Below are 24,435 nucleotides of genomic sequence, written 5' to 3' on the forward strand. Positions count from 1 at the left end.
GTGGAGGGTGAAGATGTGGTGAGGTTACTGCGGGATGCCATACACAAAAGAGGGGTGAGTCATACAGCACTGACGTTACTAAGGTTTTAAACATTAAATGTTTCAAATATGCAACAGGTTGAGTGAGGCCTGTCCTTTGAGGTCACAATCTCTCAACAATAGAATCTTGAGAACCGAACATTCTAATGACAATGTAACAAGGCCTACTACTGGCCATTGTGAGCTATTGATTGATTAATTGAAAACTTTATTAACAGATTGCAGAATGGGTACAATACAGTACAGCTCAATACAAACAACTGCTAAGAGAATGAAGACCAGAAAAAGACTTTCGTCTTGTTTACATAAGGGTCCTCCATTTTCAATTCATCATTCACCCGCATTGATTGTGCAAAATACAATAATAAAATAGAATAAAATAGGCATAGAAAATTTTTTATAGATAAGACACAAGATATGCATGGTAAAAAAAAAATTTAAATACATGCTAGGTTCCTGAGAAACTGGTTCTTATATACACTACTATGGAATATACAATTTACAATGTTAACTCTTAATGTATCTAAACTATACAGTACCTCCTTCTTTTAAAGTGTTTCTAAAGATTATATTTTTTAAAGTGACATTTTGTTTAAACTTTAAAGTGATTTTTTGCGGTCGCCGCATGAGTGGACAACAAACTGGAATGGGTCAAAACACGCAGAGGCACTCTACAAGAAGGGCCAGAGCCGACTCTACTTCCTCAGAAGGCTGAGATCCTTCAACGTCTGTACAAGGATGTTGAGGATGTTCTACGAGTCGGTGGTGGCGGGCGCCTTCTTGTACTCGGTGACCTGCTGGGGCAGCGGACTGAGAGCAGGGGACACAAATAGGGTGACCAGGTGTCCCCCTTTTGGTTGTACTGTCCCACCATTTGACCAAATGTCCCGCGTCCCTCATATTGAGAGGATGTCCCTCTTTTCGAAGCCAAAAAAAACATGCGTCTAAAAGCCCCTCCCTACAGACAGTAAACGTAGCAACCCGCCTCTTGTCCACACACATTGCTCTGATTGGTTATAGTACTTTAGCGTGCTGCTTGCCTGCTTGTGACGTGACTGAGACTGAGTCGTGACGCTACCTCATATCGCAAATCTGATTGGTCAAAAAAAACACAACAACATTACAAGCGAACTAGTTCAAGATGGAAAGCAGTAAAAAGAAACGGACCTGCAGTTACAACCAAGACTGGCAAACGACACATGACTGGGTGAGGCAGATGGCAGGCAATCCGCAGCAGGCTTTCTGTGTTTTGTGTCATAGTTCGTTTTCAATTGCGCATGGAGGAGAATACGACTTGAAGCGCCACAGTGGACGTGAGTCTCACTTGAAAGTGGCTCACCAAAAAGAAACATCCAGATCTATGGATACGTTTCTTTTTAAACCAAACAATGATAGCCAGACGGACAAGGTCACTGCAGCTGAGATAACAAGTGTCTATCACACAGTACAACACTCCCATTCATACAGGTCAGCCGACTGTGGTAACCTTTAACTTTTGATTTAAATCTATTCGGTGAAGACCATGGCAGTTATTCTAATATAGAAACACAATTTATTTGTATTATTATTTTTGTATTATACTACACTGTTTTCCCTAGTTCTGTGTTAACAGGGAATATCAAACACAAGACATTCCTGTCAAGTGATGACGTTTGAATATTTAAAACAGATGTTAGGTGGTATTTAATTTGTATTTATTTTGATTTAACCTTTAACCTTTGATTTAAATCGGCACAGGAAGTCCTTCATTCCAACAGCCATCAGACTTTATAACGCATCACTGTGCCTCACTGCATCACTGAGCACAGGGTGACGGTACAGTCTGGCATAATCTTCCTGGACCTTTACCTTTAAATCGACACTTTACAATCTTACACTTATTACTGTACATTTTACTGTATATTTCTCTATTTTTTTGGCTATATATTTTATATTTGAGAATGTATATAGATACCAGAATGTATATCCCGGACCGTACTTTATTCTCTATTCTTATTTTTATTCTTATTCGTGATTTTTGTTTTTGACTACCTAAATGTTTACTGTGAGCGATCTGTAGTGCTGAATTTCCCACAGGATAAATAAAGGATTTCTATTCTATTCTATAAAGAACAAATTATATATGATAATACATAACAATCACATTCCCTCCCTCTCTCTCACTCTCTCCCTCCCCCTCCGGCCCAACCCAGGACTATGACATAGGCTCGGTTGCCATGGTGAACGACACGGTGGGAACGATGATGAGCTGTGGCTATCGGGACCAGAGCTGTGAGATTGCCATGATCATCGGTAGGCATCAGCGGCTGATTCGCTGCAGAACAGACTAGGGCTGTCTTAAATACTTCGAAGCTTCGTTCGATGGGCATGGGATTCGAATATGAAAATAAAATTCGATTATGAAAAAGAAATATATATATGATTTTATTTTATTTTTATTTTTTTTTGCTAATTCAACTCTGCCTCTCTTGGTTAATTACAACAAGCAATGCTGTTTGTTATTTAAGATGAGGTCGGACTCGGCACTGACAGATTTGTGTTCATTGTGCTGCTTTTATAAAGCCTCAAATGACGGCTTACAATATTTCATTGGGCGTCATTCAGTGTTTTGTTTGTGTAAGATTTAAAAAGGTTTAAACTTTACAGCACTGACAAAGTTTAACAAAGTGCTGTACAAGTCCCACAACATAATGAAAAAAAAAATAAATAAAAAAAAATAAAGAATTACTAATATATATATATTTATTTTTTGTATCTCGAAGCTTCGAATTAAAATTGAATCTCGGCCCCAAAGCTTCGAATTCCAAAAGAAATAAATCGAAGGTGAGCCCTAGAACAGACACACTGGTATAGAGACTATATAGGGTCCATGCTTTCTCTTCATTTATGGAAATAACTCCCACTCACAAAGGAAATATGAAATGATAATAATAATACAATAATAATACAAATTATAATAATACATGCTATATATATGTATATATATTAAGATAGGGTCATTAGGAAAGTCAAATGTCTTCTTATATAAAAGCAAGGCTGATATGTAGTGGTGGGAGAAATAATTGATTCATGGAATGATTGAAATTCTAGCTTTTGCTGATTCTGCACTCGCTCAGAATTCAGTAATTGATTCTCTAAAGTCCAGTTCGCTGGGTTTTGTGGTGTGTTACATATATTAATATATTATAAGATAGGGTGACAGTGGAGGTAGACCAGCCGTCTGGTAATCTGAAGGTTCCCGGTTGTCAAAGTGTCCTTGAGCGAGACACTTAACCCCTAACTGCTACCGACGAGCAGGTTGGCTGGCACCTTGCATGGTCGCCTCTGCCGTAGCTGTGTTAATGTGTGAGTGAATGGGTGAATGTGAGGCATAGGTTGTAAAGCGCTGTGACGAGCCTGGTGGTGTTCAGACTCGTCACGGTTCAAAAACAAACAAATTCAACTGTCCACACAAGCACAATTTCAATCAATAAAAGATATTTATTGAATAAGGCAAATCCAGTCCAATGGGCAATTAGAGTAGTCTTAGTAGAAAAAGGGGGTAACCACTGCGCTCAGACAGGTGCGTAGTCCAACATTAATTAAGTTGCAAAAAAGGAGGTAGGGACCGCACTCGGAATATCGTTGTTTTTATTTTCAAGTTGTTATAGCGCACAAAACGCTTTCAGCCAGCCGGCCTGATCCGGCACACTGATGAAGGCCGGATGGCTGAAAACATTTTGTGCGCTATAACAACTTGAAAATAAAAACAACGATATTCCGAGTGCAGTCCCTACCTCCTTTTTTGCAGTAGTCGTAATACAGTCCAAGGTCAAAAACAGGCTCTCGTACAAAAAAGGGATTGTTCAATACTCTGTTGAACGAGTTTGTCTTCCGGTCCAGGGTCAGTACACAAGGGGGTTTCTCAGCCAGTCTAGGGTCCAGTATACAATGAACACCTTCTCGCCTTCACCTCTCCTCTCAACAACCTCTCACCTTACAAAACTCTGTATCTCAATCTCTCTGTACTCCGCTCCTACCTCACCTCCACTCAACAATACTCTGTCTGTCCTATGTTTTATGTTATGTTTGTCTGGTGTGTGTGTGGGGGGTGTGGGTGATCTCGTGGTGCACAGGTGTGTTCTATCAGTCCTAATCAGCTGCCTAATTGATTCCCCTCCTCCTGTGGCAGTAGTATCTCCCATCCATCACGTAGCCATGGGGGATGATATCTGCCACAACACTTAGCTGCAAGCTAGCCTAGCTTAGCACAAATTAATGGGAGCGAATACAGACCATTAGCCTAGCTGAAAACTAAGCTGTGCTAGCTGGTCCGTATCCGCTTTCATTCTTTGTGCTAAGTCGGATAGCTCACCAAGCCTGTACAACGAACAGATACCCCTCCTTGAAAAATGATTAAAAACAAACATACAGTAGACGGATCAATGTGGCAAAGCAGCCTCACCATATCCTTTTTTGTTATTTGTCTTATTTGTTTTTTCTCTTTTAAAATGTGCTCCTATCCCCCAATGTAGTTGTTATGCCAATTCCCTTCCTGGTTGTTGTGCTGCCTTACTGTTTGTCTGGGGAGGGTGTAGACTACCACACATGTTCCCACTGATACATGCGGAGTCGCCAGCCGCTTCTTTTCACCTGATAGCTAGGAGAGCCTGGGAGAGCGCAACACATGCTGGGGTTTGCGTTATCTCCCCCAGATCCCCTCCCTGCTGAACAGGCCGACCAGTAGGACTCGCTATTGCAACGACCAGCGTGCATACCCCCACCGGCTTCCCACCCACGAACACAGACAATTATCTTCGTAGGGACGTGCTTAGACCTCTACACTACCCAGACGCTCCAGTGCTTAGACATCTACACTACACAGACGCTCCAGTGCTTAGACATCTGCACTACACAGACGCTCCAGTGCTTAGACATCTGCACTACCCAGACGCTCCAGTGCTTAGACCTCTACACTACCCAGACGCTCCAGTGCTTAGACATCTGCACTACCCAGCTGCTCCAGTGCTTAGACCTCTACACAACACAGACGCTCCAGTGCTTAGACATCTGCACTACCCAGACGCTCCAGTGCTTAGACCTCTACACTACCCAGCTGCTCCAGTGCTTAGACCTCTACACAACCCAGACGCCTCTATGCCTTCTACAACGGCCCTCAGTTTCCGGGTTCCTCTGATTGGCCACTAAGCCCATGTGGCACGCCCCCCTTATCCCGCGCGCTAGAACGCCCCCCTTATCGCCCACTCTCGCGCTGTGAAGCGGAAACGCCCAGCGGGGCGAGGCAGTGGTTTCTCCCCGGCTCGGCGGTGGTTTCTCCCCGGCTCCATGCGCCGCTGACTCGGTCCAGCTCCAGCGGCCGTCTTCCGCCTGCGATATCCTCTCTCCAAGGCGGCTCGTTCTTATTAATCCCCCATTGTTCAGGTCGACATGGTCGCACAAACACCCGTTGGAGGAGTAGTGGGGGAGAAATGAATGAATGAATGAATGAAAACTTTATTTAACAGATTGCAGAATGGGTACAATACAGTACGGCGCAATACACACAATTGTTAAGGGGATGCAGACCAGAGAAAGACGTTTGTCTTGTTTACATCAGGGTCCCCCATTTTCAATTCATATCGACATTTATGACATACACAACATACATGACATTAACATGTCTGACGAGCACAGAGTTGCCAGTCGATAATTCTTGCTATTTAAAAATATTCCTCTTCTTTTCCCCCACTACTCCTATGTTGTGTATGTCATAAATGTCGATATGAATTGAAAATGGGGGACCCTGATGTAAACAAGACAAACGTCTTTCTCTGGTCTGCATCCCCTTAACAATTGTGTGTATTGCGCCGTACTGTATTGTACCCATTCTGCAATCTGTTAAATAAAGTTTTCATTCATTCATTCATTCATTCATTTCTCCCCCACTATTCCTCCAACGGGTGTTTGTGCGACCATGTCTATCTAGGTCGTCCTCGGACGGGCCCTCCATCGGTGCTTCCAGTCATCCCGATCCTCCATGCATCTGGCTAGCTCGCCGGTGCATTCTGTTCCTGCATCTCTCCTGAGTACGTCCACGTAGGTTAATGTGGGACGTCCTCGTGATCGATGCCCGTGTGTTGGTTCCCACAGCACAAGTTTGCTGGTTGGCATCTCATGATGCCAGCCTCATTCTCCTGACTGCCACTTTCTCTCGTTCACCCTTAGCACCCCCCCATACAAGTTTGCATTAGTGACATGCTCATCCCTGTTGATGTTGATCACCACACGCATCATTCTGGTGTAGCACCCATCCAAGGACTTCTGCAGGGTGGGCTTCAAGGTCCAGCATTCACTGCCATACAAAAGGACAGACTCAACTGTTGCATGAAAGAAGTTGAGCTTGATTTGACGGGGGAGGTTGGATTTCCACACACTGGTCATGCCGTTCAGAGCCCTCCACGCAAGCGCCTTCCTCACTTTAAGGTCTTGCTCGGACGAGTTGACCCACGAGCCCAGGTATTTGAAATCACCGACTTCCTTTAGAGCAGAGCCTCCTGTTGTCCTTAGAGGTGGATGATCCGGGAGGATGTTATACATTATGACCTCGGTTTTCTTGGCATTTAGCCTAAGGCCAACCTTGGCGCACTCCGTCTCCACTCTGCACAGGAGTTCCTGTGCCTGCTCCACGTGGTCAGAGAGCAGGCTGATGTCGTCCGCGTAGTCAAGGTCTGTTAGGACTATGGCGGGGTGTCGTCTCGATCTCCTTGGGGTTATTGTGAGACCAAGTTCCTGCTCCCGTCCATTGATGGCCTTCCTGAGCGCATAGTCGAGGACTATGACGAAAAGGAAGGGGGCAAGGGTGTCCCCTTGCATCACTCCAGCCAGGATGTCAAATTCTTCACTGTTGCCGTCTGGGGTTACCACCTTGGCCCTTGTACCCGTGTGCATGGTCCCTATAGCCCGGAGTAGATTGGGAGGGACTCCGTAGGCCTTGAGTATCCTCATCATCACGGCTCTGTGTATCGAGTCAAAAGCCTTTGTCGACCTGAACAATGGGGGATTAATGGGGGATTAATAAGAACGAGCCGCCTTGGAGAGAGGATATCGCAGGCGGAAGACGGCCGCTGGAGCTGGACTGAGTCAGCCGCGCACGGAGCCGGGGAGAAACCACCGCCTCGCCCCGCTGGGCGTTTCCGCTTCACGGGCGATAAGGGGGGCGTGCTAGCGCGCGGTCACGTGGGCGTCATGGCCAATCAGAGGAACCCGGAAATTGAGTGCCGTTGTAGAAGGCATAGAGGCAACCCAGACGCTCCAGTGCTTAAACATCTACACTACCCAGCCACTCCAGTGGGAACGACTTGAAGTCTTGAAGTAAGAGTACTAGGCTACTTGGGATAGGTTATACTTTATATAACTCGGAAACATACCACCAGATAGGTATTCCAGGCCATGTGAGGCTTTAAAAACTAGCAAAATAATCTTAGAATCAATTCTAAAGGTAAAGTCAATGCAAGGACTTTAATTAACACTGGGGTGATATCGGCTCTCTATGTCTTGGCCAAGAAGATTTGAGCAGCAGCATTCCGTATTAATCAGAGCTGATTTGTCGTATTGTTGTGTTGGGTAAACCAAAGGCTGCATTGCGTGTGATCAAAACGTCTAGTAATAAAAGCATGCATTCATTTCTCAGTTTCAGCTTGAGAGATGAAAGGCAATAAAAGGCTGTCTTGGCTACATTCAGTAATCAAGTTCAAATCACAATCAGATGACAGCCAAGGTTTCCAGCCTGCAATTTGAATTTGAATTTAGAATTTTAGATCAAGGATCCAAGATGATCCACAATTAAAATGGGTCCCTAAATTATTCCAAATAAAAGATTATCCAAAGCATACATGCATGTTGTATTGTATAACGTTAGATATATGTTACGAAAGGCTTCCCAAGTCTGTAAAATGTAAGGTGAATAAAATACTGTATTATTGTAGCCACTAGACAGGATCAAAGTATTACACTAGCATTCCCATTTGAAATTAATTTTTTAAGGGGGGAAAATATATATATATATTATATATATCATAACATCTCATGCAGTTTATTAGCTAATGATAGATGCATTTGTTTAGATTTGGATCACGGATTGGGCCTTTAACCCAGTGTGGTAGAGATATCTTCATAGCATTCATAACACATAAGCATATCCTCTGATAATTGGGTTCATGCTGTGATAGGGTTCATGTGTCATTGCTTGAATCCAATTATGCCATTTCAGGCACACATAGGTTGCTGGGACATTCAACAATGTCGCCCTCTGCTGGAGGACATTGTGACACTACGAGAGAGAGAGAGAGAGAGAGAGAGAGAGAGGGAGAGAGAGAGAGAGAGAGAGAGAGAGAGAGAGAGAGAGAGAGAGAGAGAGAGAGAGAGAGAGAACATCATCTGTGCATATGTGAGTGCATGTGATGTGTTTACGGTGGGTGTGTGTGTGTGTGTGTGTGTGTGTGTGTGTGTGTGTGTGTGTGTGTGTGTGTGTGTGTGTGTGTGTGTGTGTGTTTCTGTGCATGTTCATGTCTAATAATGCATTGCCATAACAACCAGTCTCATGAGACTTCACACTCCTACACAAAAAGTTGGACGGTGTTCCACTTGTGATCCACTTGTGATCCACTTGTGATCCACTTGTGTTCCACAGTCAAACATCTCTGCCCAAAGAGGAGGTAAACTAACCGGTGTCACTGGAATTCTGTTGCTAGGGAACATTTTTGGATCCATGTTTGTTTCCTGTCAGTTATTGGTATTAGCTCACATACAGGAAGTAAACGTGGGTCTATTTAGAATGTTTATGTTGTCAAGATAAAACCGTCTATACTCATATTATTTTCTCTGATTTATTTTGCACATAATCTCACACATCCAAACAATCGAAACAGTTTTGCGCACATTAATGTAGTTTGACAGTTTTGAGAGTAATAATTGAGAGTAAATTTGTCTGAATATGGCCACCAGTGATGTCATCGGGGACATGAAATTATGTAGATGGAAAATAGTAATATCTTGTCTTATAGGGACCGCTACCTTATAATTTCATTGAGCTGTAATTAACACAATACAAGGATTCAATGTCCCCGATGACATCACTGGTGGCCACATTCAAACTCATTTACTCTCAATAACTGTCCAATTAAATGAATGTGTGCAAAACAAAGTTCCCCTAAAATTTTAATACTCAAGTAAAGTACAAGTGCTTCAAATTGTACTTAAGTACAGCGCGTGAGTAAAAAATACTTTGTTACTTTTAATCACTGCCACTAGATAACCCCAATGAGTTACAGTACTACATGCTGCAATACCCACCCATACGCTTTTATATCTACACCAGAAGAGATGAGAGTGAACTATGTCTCAATACCCCGCATGGTTTACCAGTGTTTCCTGGTAATCCCATTTATATTTTGTAAATGTCAGTAAGGTTTGGTCGATAGGCCACAGTAGGCCTACTCCTACTGTACAGTGTGAACAATGAACATTAAACATTACATAGACGTTAGTCATTCAACAAAAAGACAAATTCAACCAGACTTTACTAACCGACTATCGTCTTTGGGCTGGTTTCAAAGACATCGACTGAGCCCTTCCAGGCTTACAATTATCAGTAATCATTTTCACAACCGTCCCGGTTTTCCACACTGGACACCGCCAGCAGCTTGCACATGTGACGCTGTCCACACAGACAGCGTCATCAACAGAGAATTTTCACTATCTATTTTGTCTCACGCTATAGAAAATAGGCTTTGTGGCCCAAATCTCTAGGATCCTAGCCTAGCTGTTGGCCAAAAACAACTCTCCCGGAGTTTTAAGCTAGAGAGTAGCGGTCCATAATTATGTCCAAATCTCTGCCGCCCGCATGCTCACCTCCACCCGCCGCTCTGACCACATCACCCCTGTCAACCTTCACTGGCTCCCAATAAAATACAGTTCAAAATACTGCTCATGACATTCAAAGCCCTCAACAACCCCCTCCACCTCTCTGACCTCCTCCATCGCCACAGTCCTACCCAGGTCGCCTCAGGTCTGCTGATGCCAACCTACTGACTCACATCAAGACCAGGCTCTCTGGACCTGAGATGACAGCTCTTTTTCTGCAGCTGCACCCTCCCTCTGGAATGGCCTCCCCAGCCACATCCGGACTCCCAACCAGCGGTGCGTTCCTGATATCAACTGTGATTGCACGCACGCTATTGGCGCCACGTGCACGCGCGCTCCCAGCGCGTGCGCGCACTCCCGCGCATGCGCATAAATGTCCCCTCGCTTGAGCACAGACTAAAGACAGTGCCTAATTGCCTCTACGAATGGAATGTAACACATATCATTCACAAGTTAGGTGTGAATGTATCTGAGAACGTATTTAACACACCTGACGACCGGCGCTATTGATATGCAAAGTAGCCCAGGTGGGTACTTATAGCGAGTTGGCGAGTGCAACGCATTCCTGTGTGCGTGCACGCGCTTCTGCTCAAATCTTTGCTCAAATCTTACTCTGCACGGAGTGCAATCTCGTCCCATGAGCAACGCATGCCTGCTCCAAACACCCTACTGTCCTTTAAAACAGCCGTCAAAACCCACCTTTTCACTCTTGCTGTTTTTATTTAGTTTTGTTCCGTTTTTTTGTTGTTTACACTGTAAAGCATCTTTGAGCACCATAAAAGCACTATATAAATGTTATGTATTATTATTATATCTGCTTCCATTCATTTGTGCTAAGCTAGGCTAGCTTGCAGCCGGAGAGCTTTCCACTGAACGCACAGAGAGGGAATTGGCGTCTATCTTCATGTTTCCCATAATGCATGTTCCTCTCATTTCAAGCTCTGAGCCTGATATATTTCTGTGTCTCTGTGACCCCAAAGGTACTGGGACAAACGCCTGCTACATGGAAGAGATGAAGAACGTGAAGCGCGTGGAGGGGGAGGATGGACGCATGTGCATCAACACAGAGTGGGGCGGGTTTGGAGACGACGGTGCCCTGAAAGACATGTTGACAGAGTTTGACCTGGTGGTGGACAGAGATTCCCTCAATCCTGGAGTCCACACGTACGTGTTTCTTAACCTGTTCCACACTGCATAAAATATATACCTAGGTAAATGGAATATTGCTCCACTTCTACAAGGGCTATTTGCATATTCTTGGTATCTAGGTACATCTATGGACCTCAGGGAATGTATTCACAGTGCCAGAAATATTGTGTCTATTACTAGGCTTGCTTAAATTGTGATGAAACAAAGGAGAATATGAATTATGATTTTTCTTTGCATCTTTGACAGTGAATAACACCATGATAATAATGACCAAACTTAAAAAACTGCCACTTCTTGAGATCATGTGTACAAAGAATCTAAGGAAATTAATAAAGGGAAGATGATAAAACCAAAGGTTCTGTAGATACAGTACTGAATTCTCCCATCTGGACCAATGCAATTTGAAATATTATTATAGAATATAGAATATGATGCTTATACATTACCTTATTATAGCCAATTCGCACATTTATATATATACATATATTATCTTTCAAATGCCTGAGTTCAATTTGGATTTAGTATCACCAGGCGTGCATAAGAACAGATAATGATATCTACTGTAATCTAGTGTACTTTTTTATTTCCCCCACAGTGCAACCGTTTTGAAACAAATTTCAGATCTAATTGTTCCTACATGCTAACAATAGGGAAGAGAAACTAACTGCGTTTCAATATTTGTCAAAAACGTTACCTTTTGTGGCTTATTATTGCGAATCATAACAATTATTGATATGATTCATTCAGAACGCTGAACTTTGAACCCCCCCAGTCTCTGACAGGAAGTGTAGTTCGGAAAAATTCCAACGCTGGTCGACAGCTATGCATGTCCTCTACAAAATGGCAGCAAAAAGACTACAATTCCCATGGTTCAAAATTTCCATTTCCGTTTCAGGCTTGGACTAGACGATCGAAAATCGAAAACTTAAAACTATCTAAGGACACTTTTAACCTATTGCTAAACTAACGTATTGATGATCATATACATTCTACATGCTTTTGTGACATGTTAGTGATGTTAATACTTGAAAACGTTTGATTTTAAAATCGCAATTTCTTTTGCATCACTCTGAAAAATATGGATCTATGATCATAATGTCATTTTGGGGTCGATACCGACCCTAAGGGGTGGAACAGAGGGGTCATATATTATGTTGTAAAAATGTATCCACTCTTTATGGTCAACTCCTCTTGGAGGCCCGACTTGAACTACACAGGTTGCAATTTGTGCAGGACTTGACACCGGAGCACCCTTTTCACACAGACTCTGAGCGAGACGTACTTCCCTGAAATGGGAGTTGCACGTGTGATGTCACTAAATAGGTCAAACCTGTCGTGGTCCAATATGTGGTAATTTGACACCTTTAGCTTCAGCAAACACAGCAAACACAGCAAGCTGAGAAGGCGTTGACATCTTGATATAAGCTGCCAACATGGAATTCCTGGAGAGTATCAATTGGTGCTTGTTCCAATTTGCATATTTATAGATGTTTGCATTTCTCAATGAGGGTAACAGCCGCCCAGCGCCACCCACCAGCATGACGGCTGCCTGGCTGAGCTGCAGTGGCTCCGATGCCGTCCACACAGACAGGGGCCTAAAAACATTTATTTTTAACAAGGCATTTGCCTGAATTATTCTTTTACTTTAATTTTTACTTCTATTCATTTTATTATTATTGTAATTTTTTTTTTATGTTCTTCTATTTCATTGGTTGTTTTATTCATTTTAATTGTTTTTATTCATTTAACTTTTTATCTTTATCTCCTGTAGCACTTTGAGATTTTCACAAATATAAAGTGCGGTACAAATTGAATTTATTATTATTATTGTTATTATCGTCAACAGAGCGTTTTCACTGTCTATTTTGCAGAGCACCTCGCGTCTCATGCTATAAAATAAGCCTGGCGCCGAATCTCTAGGATGATGCTTTACTTTGAAAACGCCAGACAGTACCTTGTGCCACCTGCACAACTTGCCTATGGACTATTTTTTCTTTTTAAAGATTTATTTTTTGGCGTTTTATCGCTTTATTGCTACTGGGCAGTCCAGTAGAGAGAGACAGAGGAGGAATGGGAGACAGAGTGGGGGGAAGACATTCGGCAAATAACGACGGGTTCGGGAGTCGAACCCGGGTCGGCCGTGTCGCGGCTGAGCGCGCTATGTGGTTCGCCACTGGGGCGCCCGCCTATGGACTATTTGAGCAAATAAATGCTTGTACTTTTGCATTGGGACATTTTTGTCTAAATGCTTAACAAACCAACAAATGTCCCGTGACACCTGAAATAATTTTGGCAAAAAGTATTGTATGCGACACTAATGTCATTGGTCCCAAGGTGTGTGTGTGTGTGTGTGTGTGTGTGCGTGTGTGTGTGTGTGTGTGTGTGTGTGTGTGTGTGTGTGTGTGTGTGTGTGTGTGTGTGTGTGTGTGTGTGTGTGTGTGTGTGTGTGTGTGTGTGTGTGTGTGTGTGTGTGTGTGTGTGTGTGTGTGTGTGTGTGTGTGTGTGTGTGTGTGTGTGTGTGTGTGTGTGTGTGTGTGTGTGTGTGTGTGTGTGTGTGTGTGTGTGTGTGTGTGCGTGTGTGCGTGCGCGTGCGTGCGTGCGTGCGTGCGTGCGTGCGTGTGTGTGTGTGTTTATGGCAGGGGGTTACAGTAGAACTCTTTGGGATAGACCAACATGGAAATAATAACAATTGCATTTGACAGTTGAATTATATGATGGGTGGCACAAGGAGAGCTGCTCTGAAATCACCTAGTCTGGGGTTTGCGAATATAGAGGTTTTCGACTTGATAACAAAAACAAACAAACATTCTAGAACAGCCTACATTTAGATTTCCTGTCAGCTATTGATATTAGCGAACACTGCCACAGGGTTCTTCAATAACGAGGCGTGTTTAGTCACCGATGTGGAAGTTAACAACTACTGCAGCGCAGACCGGGACCATTTCATTCACATTCATTCACATCACGAGTCCTGGTCCCAGCGCTGCCATTGACCACATTCACATGGTGGCCACTTTGCTCTTATGTCATGCTGAGGTGGAACCCGATTTGAGAAATTACATAGGAGCAAAATGGCCGCCGTGTGAATATGGTTCATGGCTGTCCCGATGGCGCTGGATTTCTGCATTCAATTCAATCAATTAAACATTGTCAACATCAAGAACTTTTTTCAGCCCCTGAAGACCCTTGCACTGCGACAGGAAATACACTTGGGTCCAAGCTGTTCCCTTTACCAATAATACAAATACAAGCTGTTCCCTATACCAATAATACAATAATACAAATACAAGCTGTTCCCTATACCAATAATACAATACAAGCTGTTCCCTATACCAATAATACAAATACAAGCTGTTCCCTATACCAATAATACAATACAAGCTGTTCCCTATACCAATAATACAATACAAGCTGTTCCCTATACCAATAATACAATAATACAAATACAAGCTGTTCCCTATACCAATAATACAAATACAAGCTGTTCCCTATACCAATAATACAAATACAAGCTGTACCCTATACCAATAATACAAATACAAGCTGTTCCCTATACCAATAATACAAATACAAGCTGTTCCCTATACCAATAATACAATAATACAAATACAAGCTGTTCCCTATACCAATAATACAATACAAGCTGTTCCCTATACCAATAATACAATACAAGCTGTTCCCTATACCAATAATACAATAATACAAATACAAGCTGTTCCCTATACCAATAATACAATACAAGCTGTTCCATATACTAATAATACAATAATACAAATACAAGCTGTTCCCTATACCAATAATACAATACAAGCTGTTCCCTTTACCAATAATACAAATACAAGCTGTTCCCTATACCAATAATATAAATACAAGCTGTTCCCTTTACCAATAATACAATACAAGCTGTTCCCTATACCAATAATACAAATACAAGCTGTTCCATATACCAATAATACAATAATACAAATACAGGTGGTGCCTTGTGACCGTATATCTGATTGTATTATAATGTTAAAAAACACAGAATCCAAGGCAGTCGCTTAATTTAGAAATTAGAGCTTGGCTGACAATTGATCACAGTGACATGAATAATAATAAGTCCAGGTTACTCCTAATTATGGGGGGGGGGGGCTATAATAAAAGAAAAAAAAATCAGAAGAGTATTCATTTTATTATCTTGAATATACCCTATTTCTGCTGCGTGACCTACATGATATGAACGTTTATTCCAAAAGGCAACATCTAACCGCAGAGGAGTTTAGAATTTAGATGATACAACATGGGCTTGAGGTTTGCTCTCCAGTGCTGCAGTGATAACTCTGTGATTTCACGCCGGGCTCTGAGTCATAAAGCAATTCCGGCAAACATGTGTCTGAGTGTAAGATTATCAATATTCGTTTTTTCCTTCGCTCCCTGTCTCCCTCCCTCCTTCCTGTCCTTCCTGCCTCTGTGCTTTCTGTCATTGTCTGGGTTTCCAGACGGAGTGTCAGAAATGTTGTCGAAAGACAGGAACTTGTGATTATTTTTGTCTTACTACGACTAAGTCAATCAGAATCACTTTATACACCGGAATTTCACTTGGTTATCAATGCGAAAACATACAATACAACAATCCACATGTTCTAACAGGACAACACAAAGGGAACACAGAGCGAGGCCATCTCACATATAGTGCAAAGACGGCACACAGACGGATCTTAGACTATACAGTGAACGTATCATAATACAATATACAGTATGAGCTATGTACACCAAAAATATGTTTTAAATTGCACTTAAGAATTGCACTAAAATTATATGCATATACCTATGTCCATTTCTTTGTGTTTCATCCATCCATCCATCAATCTGTTCACCCATACATTTGTTTGGCTTCAGGGTTACCAGATGGCTGGTCCAATCTGGCTGTCTTTATTTCTTCCTTTCTGTTGGTCCGTTCAACTCAACATCGTCTGTCTGTTTGCTTGCTTGTCCACCTGCCTGCCTTTCTGTCTATTAGTTTACCGGGTGAGGTGTTTGTATCAAGTTTGTTTATTTGGAATATGAGTAAATTGGTTGTCTTGAGCAGCCAGCAATATCTCCAAGTCACATGAGCTTATAATAATTACTGGACAAACTTATTTAAGAGCCCAATTGCTCTTCATCGGGTCAAACCCATGAGTACCATTATGAAAAAGTATAATTAATTTTAGTTTTACCATTGTATGAATAATTTACCATGGTACTGCCATGGTAAAAGTTATGTATCACCATGGTACCACTTTTGTACTTAAATAATACCATGATATAATCCAATTAAAACCATGATACCGGTGGTAATATCATGGTATTTCCATCATATTTTGGTCACTACCATCACCCTTTTTTGGAAATACCACAATGCTTTTTATGAGGGTATAGTGGCACACTCATATACTGACAAACGTTCAGAAAGGCTGCTAGATTCTGCGCCTCAGGCTGAGTTCTAGTTTGGCGATCGATCAATCTCCCAGCCGATTGTAAAATCAATATCCATTCACGAGGGTGCAACGGATTTGTATTTGCTTTGTTCCATCCAACTTTTTTAACGAATAATACAATCATTGTGGAGTGCCTGCCATGTTCCGAACATCCAACGTTGTTTGTTTTATTATGCCATCCCTTTCAGCTAATGTGTTATTTAAAGCCCCAGTCTATAATCTTTTTCACCACATAAAAGTGAGGTATATTCACATAGGCCTACATTCTTGAAGTATTGCGTCTGTAGATGGAAAATGAGCGTTGTGGAACCAATAGCCAGCGTTTGCGCACATTAAAACACAAAAACAACCACAAAACACAGCAAATACAATACACTCATAATTACTAAGCCTAGTGTCGGTCCTTTTATCAAGAGCTCAGTCGGTCAGCTATAAGAATGAAAGCAGTTCTTATCTTTGGCGGAAGGGCAACCCGTTTGTTGACATTGTGGATCACTTATTGGGCCAATAGGTGTGTCTTGTCACGTCACGTCACCGACAGTTCTTTGCAGGCGAGCGTGACGACAAACTTCTCTCGTCTCTGGAAATAGAATGAGAGAAGGGTGGAGTCTATACTGCTAATAGAGGCCTTTCGTGGAATGTTTAGAATGCCCATTTGTCCTCCATGTTGGAAGAGACGACTGTTGCCATGTTGCCAGAAATTTGATAATTTGGTCTCTACTGGATCTCGGGAACAAGACGCAGTGGAACAGTAATATCATGCTTATCCAGTGTTTTACCTACTCAGTCTTACATCACTGCACAGAAATTAGACGTTTTCTTTCAAAAGCGATCACTTATGGTTAAAGGCAGCCGTGTCGGAAGAAAGAGAACTAGACAGACACTCCATGCAAAGGCCACTATTGAAACAAATTACTCCGTTACTCGTCGTGTTGGAGTTACTGATGCCCTACGGCCTGATAATTTATCAGTCTAATCTTCTCTTATTCCGATTGAACTGAGCTTGTATAATAACCTTGATCGGTCTGGTTTGACAGCTAGATTAGTTGACTAGACATGGAGGGGGCAGCACTAATGGTTGGCAGGATGGATCTGTCAGAGAAAGCCCAGCTGGTGTGTGTTTCTGTCTGTCTGCCTGTCTATTCTCTCATTAAAGCCCCAATCCAATTATTATAATTTTTTTTTACACATTAAGCCAACTGCATTTTCAGATGCATTTGTGGATAAAAGAAAAATAAGCCTTTGTAATTGTAAATGAGAATATAGTAGGTCTGTTCTACTCCAATAACAACATTCCCATTTACAGCCACAAAATACAATATATAAAATACAAAAGATTATAATAAATAAATAAAGATAAAATGAATTATTTAATATACTAAAATATAATGTAAAAACGTATGTTGGAAAATGGTTTGGAAAAACATATTTAACCCTTTCACTGCCACACTACAGAAGGTTAACCCTTTACTATCACACTACAGACGGTTACCGGGTTAACCTGATGTTGTGAGGCAGTGAAAGGGTTACCCGTTTGGTAGTGCGGCAGTGAAAGGGTTAACAATCAAGTCGATGGCGAGTCAGGGCACATAGCAAGTCAGCAAGAAAGCAGGAATGGGTGGTTTCCTAAAGAGTGGCATCTTATCAGGAACTAAGCACTAGTTTTTGGTGGTAGTGTTGTCCATATTTTGTTTACATTCAGATTACGGATTGGGCCTTTAACGAGCATTGAATTGCCTTTGTCTGCTGCAGGTTTGAGAAGATGATCAGCGGGATGTACCTGGGGGAGGTTGTGCGGCTGGTTCTGGTGAAGATGGCGGAGGACAAGCTGCTGTTTAACGGGCAGGTGTCAGAAGCCCTGCGGACCCCGGACTCATTCAGGACCCAGTTCATCTCCGAGATAGAGGAGTAAGTGTTGACTGATATAGAACCGTACTGTTTTTTTTAACTGTAGGGGCTGTTATAAGAGGCAAGTCAGTTATAGCTTTATGTAAAAAGAAGCACCAGAAATAGCATGTGTAGTTTGTCCGAGGGAAGCAACAATTGTGATTGGATCAAGGAAAGAGGGAGGGGTTTGAGATAGGTCCATTCTTCTTTACTCATAGCCCTCCAACATACACACACAGTTCCCTTCATCAGAGGAGGACAGGGACGCCTCCTGGCTCCACGGCATTTTGGCAGAGATGTTGGGCAACATAGATAATACCAGAACCCCCCCATCAGTGCTGGGGATCAAAGAAGCCGGGGATCAAACCAGCAAGCTTTCAGTTACTGACCTCTCTCTGCCACTAGGCCATCCTGCCACCGGTTATCCCACAGTGCATACTGTACCTCAGGATACAGACACATGAAAGACACAGAAGAGCAGGGTTACATTATGAACCAGACGACTCAGAAGAAGAATTATGTGCGATTCTTTATGGTTGTAAGCAGGGGCGTAGCTGGTGGGGGGTTAGGATGATTCCAAGGGCCCAGCACTGGGGGGGGGGGCCCAACATTTTTTTTTTTTTTTACTAGACATCACTCAGGTGTATTATTGATGCTCTCATTGATACTATGTTTGTTTCTGAAGTGTGTGTGTGTGTGTGTGTGTGTGTGTGTGTGTGTGTGTGTGTGTGTGTGTGTGTGTGTGCGTGTGCGTGTGCGTGTGCGTGTGCGTGTGTGTGTGTGTGAGATATATAGAGAGAGAGGGGGGGCTTTGGTAGACTATTGCATTGGTCCATTCATTGAAGATGAACGCAATGTGACATCCTTTACTAGGCTCACCCACCAACAGTGCAGGTGCTGAACTGCTGATCCGAATGTATAGGTAAAAACCATATTATGCGTTTTCATCAATAAATAAATGGCAAAAAAATATTATTTTGCGCGCTTACAGTAGTATTTTAAAAGTTATATTATCTTAAAGATAGTTAAATAGTGAATATAAAATCAGTTTTTCACATTAGGATCTAGCATCCCAATAGGCCGTTTTGTTTATGGTTTGATTATATGGCATAAAATGACATATAAAACAAGCACAAAAAAAGATAGTGCAAGGTAAAGCAAATCACAGTTTTAAAAATTACACCCCAATAGGCCTCTCTGTTTACGGTTTGATTAAGTTTTAAAATAGGCATTAATAAAAATAATAAAAATAGAAAAGACAGAGTAGAAACGTGCAATAAAAATTGTTAATAAGATAGAATAGACAGTAAAACGATGCAGTACTACAGTGCAATGAAATAGTTAAATAAAATAGTCCTAATTTACAATACAATAATCTGGTTGAAGCGGACTCCTGAGTTACTTTACAGGATATGGTTCTGAGTTACTTTACAGAACAGCAGAGCTTTGATTTTCTTTACAAAGATCCGTTCTAAATTACTTTATAGAACAGTCCGAACAACAGGGCAGCTCCTTCTTACTCCTGAGCCACTGTCGCCCCATCTTATAATATATTAATATATGTAACACACCCCCAAAACCCAGGGAACTGGACCTTAGAGAATCAATTACTGAATTTTGAGCGAGTGCAGAATCAGCAAAAGCTATAATTTCAATCATTCCATGAATCAATTATTTCTCCCATCCCTACATTTCAGCCTTGCTTACCCCATCTTAATTATATATATATATATATAGCATGTATCATAATTGCTACCACTACCATTATCAATAATAGTATCTCATGCACTGGCTCTCAATCCATTTGATGCCATTGACCATATTCACAAGGTGGCCATTTAGCTCTGTCATGCTCAGGTAGGGATTCCTTTCCACAAATTCCCAACCTGAGCATGACATAAGAGCAAAATGGCCCCGTGTGAATATGGTCAATGGTCAATGGGAAACCTATACAAGAATAAAATAAAAAATCGTAAATGTCATATTGGTCGTTGAAGAGGAATGGCAAAATATGAATCCGCTTCAAGGCCCTCGACCTGGCATAGCGTGCGGCAAAGGGAACCGCTCCTGCCTACCTCCGGTCAATGGTCTCTAGCTACACACCCTCAAGACCCCTACGCTCTGCATCTTCTGGCTGTCTCAGACCTACTCCTATCCGAGCTCCGGGAGGGTCATCAAGGAGAAGCCGCCTATTCTCAGTCCTTGTCCCACAATGGTGGAACGAACTGCCCACCACAGTTAGGAGCCGAAACCTGTCCAATCTTTCGCCGTCGACTAAAAACGCACTTCTTCAACCATTATCTGAAATGAAAAAATATATAATAATAATTCTAACCCTAACTAACCTTACTGTCATGCACTTGTTGTCCTAACATACCGTAATTCCTCTAATAGTAACCGGGTCTCAAATACAAGCCGGGTCTCTATTAATGGCCGGGTGCGCTCTTGAGCTAAGCAATTATAAGCCGGCCTCCTAATACAAGCCGGGTTACTAATATACTGAGCTGCATACTGGGCTAGTTACTTGATTTCACTTTGAAAACGTTGAAATGACCAGTGACCACCTGTAATTGCACTGTTTACTATTTCATACAGTACTTGGTTTCAATAAATGAACCCAGTACATTTTACTGGGTTCAAACAGACACAAAATGTTGATTTATTCATTATGATCCGTTTGAAAATTAGAAATATAGGCCTCCCTCTTATACAGGCCTCCTCCTAATACAAGCCTGGTACCCGCTACAGTTGAAACAAATACAAGCCGGGGTTACTATTAGAGGAATTACGGTACTAACCTACACTGTAGCACTCAACACTCAACAATGATGAACATTGTTACTCAGCTGATAGAGTTGTGCCCTTCCTGATGACTTGTCGTACAGAACTTGTAAGTTGCTTTGGATAAAAGCGTCAGCTAAATGACTAAATGTAAATGTATATGAGTCTGCTAGCATAGGAGCAAAGTTGATTAACTGATAGTATAATGCTGTATGTTGTATTTTAAGGCACACCCATTGACCATATTCACACCCAAGGTGGGAACAGGGTGGAAAGGAATCCCAACCTGAGCATGACATTAAATATGGTCAATTGAGAACCACTCCTCCGTTGTGTTTTACTTCTGTGGCAGAATGCATTTTGTAAGAGTAGTACACGTCAACATGTACGTTTCCATGTCAACATTATATCAATCATGCTGTCCATCATAGGTGTACCAGCCTAGAAGTGTTGTAGTGAAAGGGTTAAAGGGAAATGTCGGGCGCTCCAGTAGCACACCACATAGTGCGCTGAGTCGCGAAGCGGTCGTCCCGGGTTCGTTTCCCAGTCCCGGCGACCATTTGCAGCATGTCTTCCCTACCTCTCCTCCCGTTCTCCCTCTATCGGTCCTGCGTGGCCAGAAAAAGCTGAAAATCCTAAAAAAAAAAGGGAAATGTCACTTATTATGTATTATTTTATAGTTCTCTTTGAATTAAATTCAGTCAGGGACACTCTCATCCTAGCAACACATGGTGATACAGTTGTATTTGGCAGTTGAGGGCTTGGGAACGTGATGTCAGATAACGTCACATAGCCACCATCTGTAGAGGATTATTCTGCTTGACGGTGTGTGTTGGCAGGCGGATATTTTGGGTTAAAAGATGTTTGGACGTCTTGTCGTGTGAAAAGCCGCCACAGAAAATGTCACGACCATCACGGGAGAAACATCAACCCTTATTTTTCTCTACCCCTTTTGTTTTTGTACATTTGACAGTTTTAGCGATTTATCAACGCAAATTGATGTAAGTAACCCACCAAAGATGGCGTCCGTAGCAACCGTCTAACTCCCCGCCCACTTCCCCCGAGCCCCATAGGCTCTGCTCTCAAGAAGCTCTCAGCATAAATCCATGCAAGCCTGCAACGGATTCGACAGGGAGCATAAATAATAAACCCCCCATGGGTACGTTCAGCACAGATACTGCATATATTTTAGGGAATTTTAATACACATTGGCAGTAGTCTTTGGACTTAGCCTTTGTCAGCGATAACAAAGACTGAAGTGCTGAGACGCATTAGGTTCTCGACTGCTGCTGTGCATTAAAAAGCATTGAGACATGTCTCTGAGTGTGGACAGTGAAGTTATTCTGAGATGCTCCTGAGCGCACGAGACACACGGATCCCTGTCCTTGTGATGATGGGATACTGTCAATATGCAAGAGATAAGCCAGCCTATAGGATACAGTACAGATTGGAGACCATTATCTACACGGTTTAATGGATTGATGGAGGTGGAAGCTGGGGTGGTAGATTTTTATTTTTTTAATGTTTTTGGTAGATTTATATTAAAAAAATAATTTTTTGGCAGTCCGGCAGAGAGAGAGAGAGGAAGTATGGGAGATAGAGGGGGAAGACATTCGGCAAAGGTCCGGGAGTCGAACCCGGGACGGCCGTGTTGCACCGCAGCGCTGTACGTGGTGTGCCACCCTGGCGCCCCAGAGTTTATTTTTTTTGATCAACACGTACAGCAGTTGTACATTGTATATAGATATTGCACTTTAATGTTACATTTGCACTCTGGTTAGATGCCAATTTATTTTCGTTGTACTGTACTTGTGCTGTATAATGACAATACATTTGAATATAATATAATCTAATCAGTGGTTAGCAGCAGCAAATAACAGTGCAACGCCATGCATGTATGAATGAGTGAGAGGCAGAACAGCTTAAAAGGTAGAATCTGTAATGCAATCAAACAGCGACCTCTAGGCAAAAGAGCCCCATCTTGTTACTGTGCTTTGATTACTTTTTTGTTTTGGTCTGACGTGTGGGTTCGAGTTTGATAACTTCAGGTTATCCTATAACCCTAGTTATATGAATACTGGCTGAGCGTCTCACTCTGCCTTCTGAGATATCATTATCTCCAGCACCTACTGTGCCACGGAAACCAAAACACATGCACCCACTTGTACGTGACCACGCCACTCCCCTGCGTGCCCCTATAACAGGCCGGAAGTGGTCACGCCCTCACCCTTCCAAGTTCAAATTCCATATGCGGAAAAACATCCAAGGGACCTCAGGGCGCTATAGGATAATCTGAAGTTATATTTCATTACTGGCATCGCGTCTCGCTCTGCCTTCTGAGATAAAGGGCAGAGCGGACGCGTGGCCATGACAAATCCACCCCCTGAGGGCCCGTAAGCCCCAGCCAGGGAGGAGGGGAGTCCCGTCCACCCGCCCGTCCTAACGAAGGGGGGGAGGCAGTCAACTACAACCAAAGTGCGAAAAAAGGGGAACCAGGCACCCCCGAACGCACAGTGCAAGCGGGACCACGTGTGACACAGCACTCCGCAGTCCACACCCACACACTCCTGCTAGCCCACCTGACGGCGGGATGCAGGAGAGGTCCCGGACCTCAGGACTGCCTGGGAGACAGAACCCCCAGTCGTGTCCCTGAGGTAAAGCCTAACGAAAAGACTCTGGGAGGACCAGGAGGCCGCAGCACAGATGTCCTCCACCGAGGCCCCCCCCCCCCCCCCCCCACAGGGCAGCATAGGCCGCCACACCACGAGTGGAGTGCGCCCTGACGCCCCTGGGGGGAACCTGTCCAGCCAACGTGTAGCAAAGGGCAATACCCTCGAACAACCAATGTGAAGGGCGCTGCTTGGACAGCGCCTTACCCGCGCGAGGGCCACCGTAACAAACAAACAGTTGATCGGAAGCCCTGAGATCCTGCGCGCGACTAAGGTAAACCCTTAGTTCACGGACAGGACACGACAGGTGAAGGCTCGCCGCCAACCCACTAGCGTGAGGAGGAGGATGAAATGCCTGAATCACAACATCCCTGGAGCGAAAAGAGCTCCGGATATTCTTTGGCACGAAGACCGGATTAGGCCTCAGAGTCGCACCGCTATCGGCCCGAATAGACAGGCACTCAGGCCGCACGAGAGAGCACACAGCTCACCCACGCGCTTAGCGGAGGCGATGGCCAAAAGGAACGCAGTCGTAAAACAGACAATCCAAC

The 24,435-nt window shown here is 43.0% G+C and overlaps 1 protein-coding gene across 1 annotated transcript in view; it reads left to right on the top strand.

The window, feature by feature from the left end:
- LOC311233042 (hexokinase-2-like) overlaps positions 1-24,435 on the top strand; it is a 66,301-nt gene that overhangs the window by 34,904 nt on the left and 6,962 nt on the right. The window contains exons 6-9 of the mRNA XM_084319902.1: positions 1-54; positions 2,232-2,331; positions 10,920-11,103; positions 18,300-18,455. The exon at positions 1-54 is cut by the window's left edge and continues 42 nt beyond it. Coding sequence (XP_084176028.1) covers positions 1-54; positions 2,232-2,331; positions 10,920-11,103; positions 18,300-18,455 — 494 coding nt within the window. The remainder of the gene's footprint in view (positions 55-2,231; positions 2,332-10,919; positions 11,104-18,299; positions 18,456-24,435) is intronic.

This window comes from Notolepis coatsorum (assembly GCF_963971535.1).
Source record: "Notolepis coatsorum genome assembly, chromosome: 8".
Lineage (NCBI taxonomy): Eukaryota > Metazoa > Chordata > Actinopteri > Aulopiformes > Paralepididae > Notolepis > Notolepis coatsorum.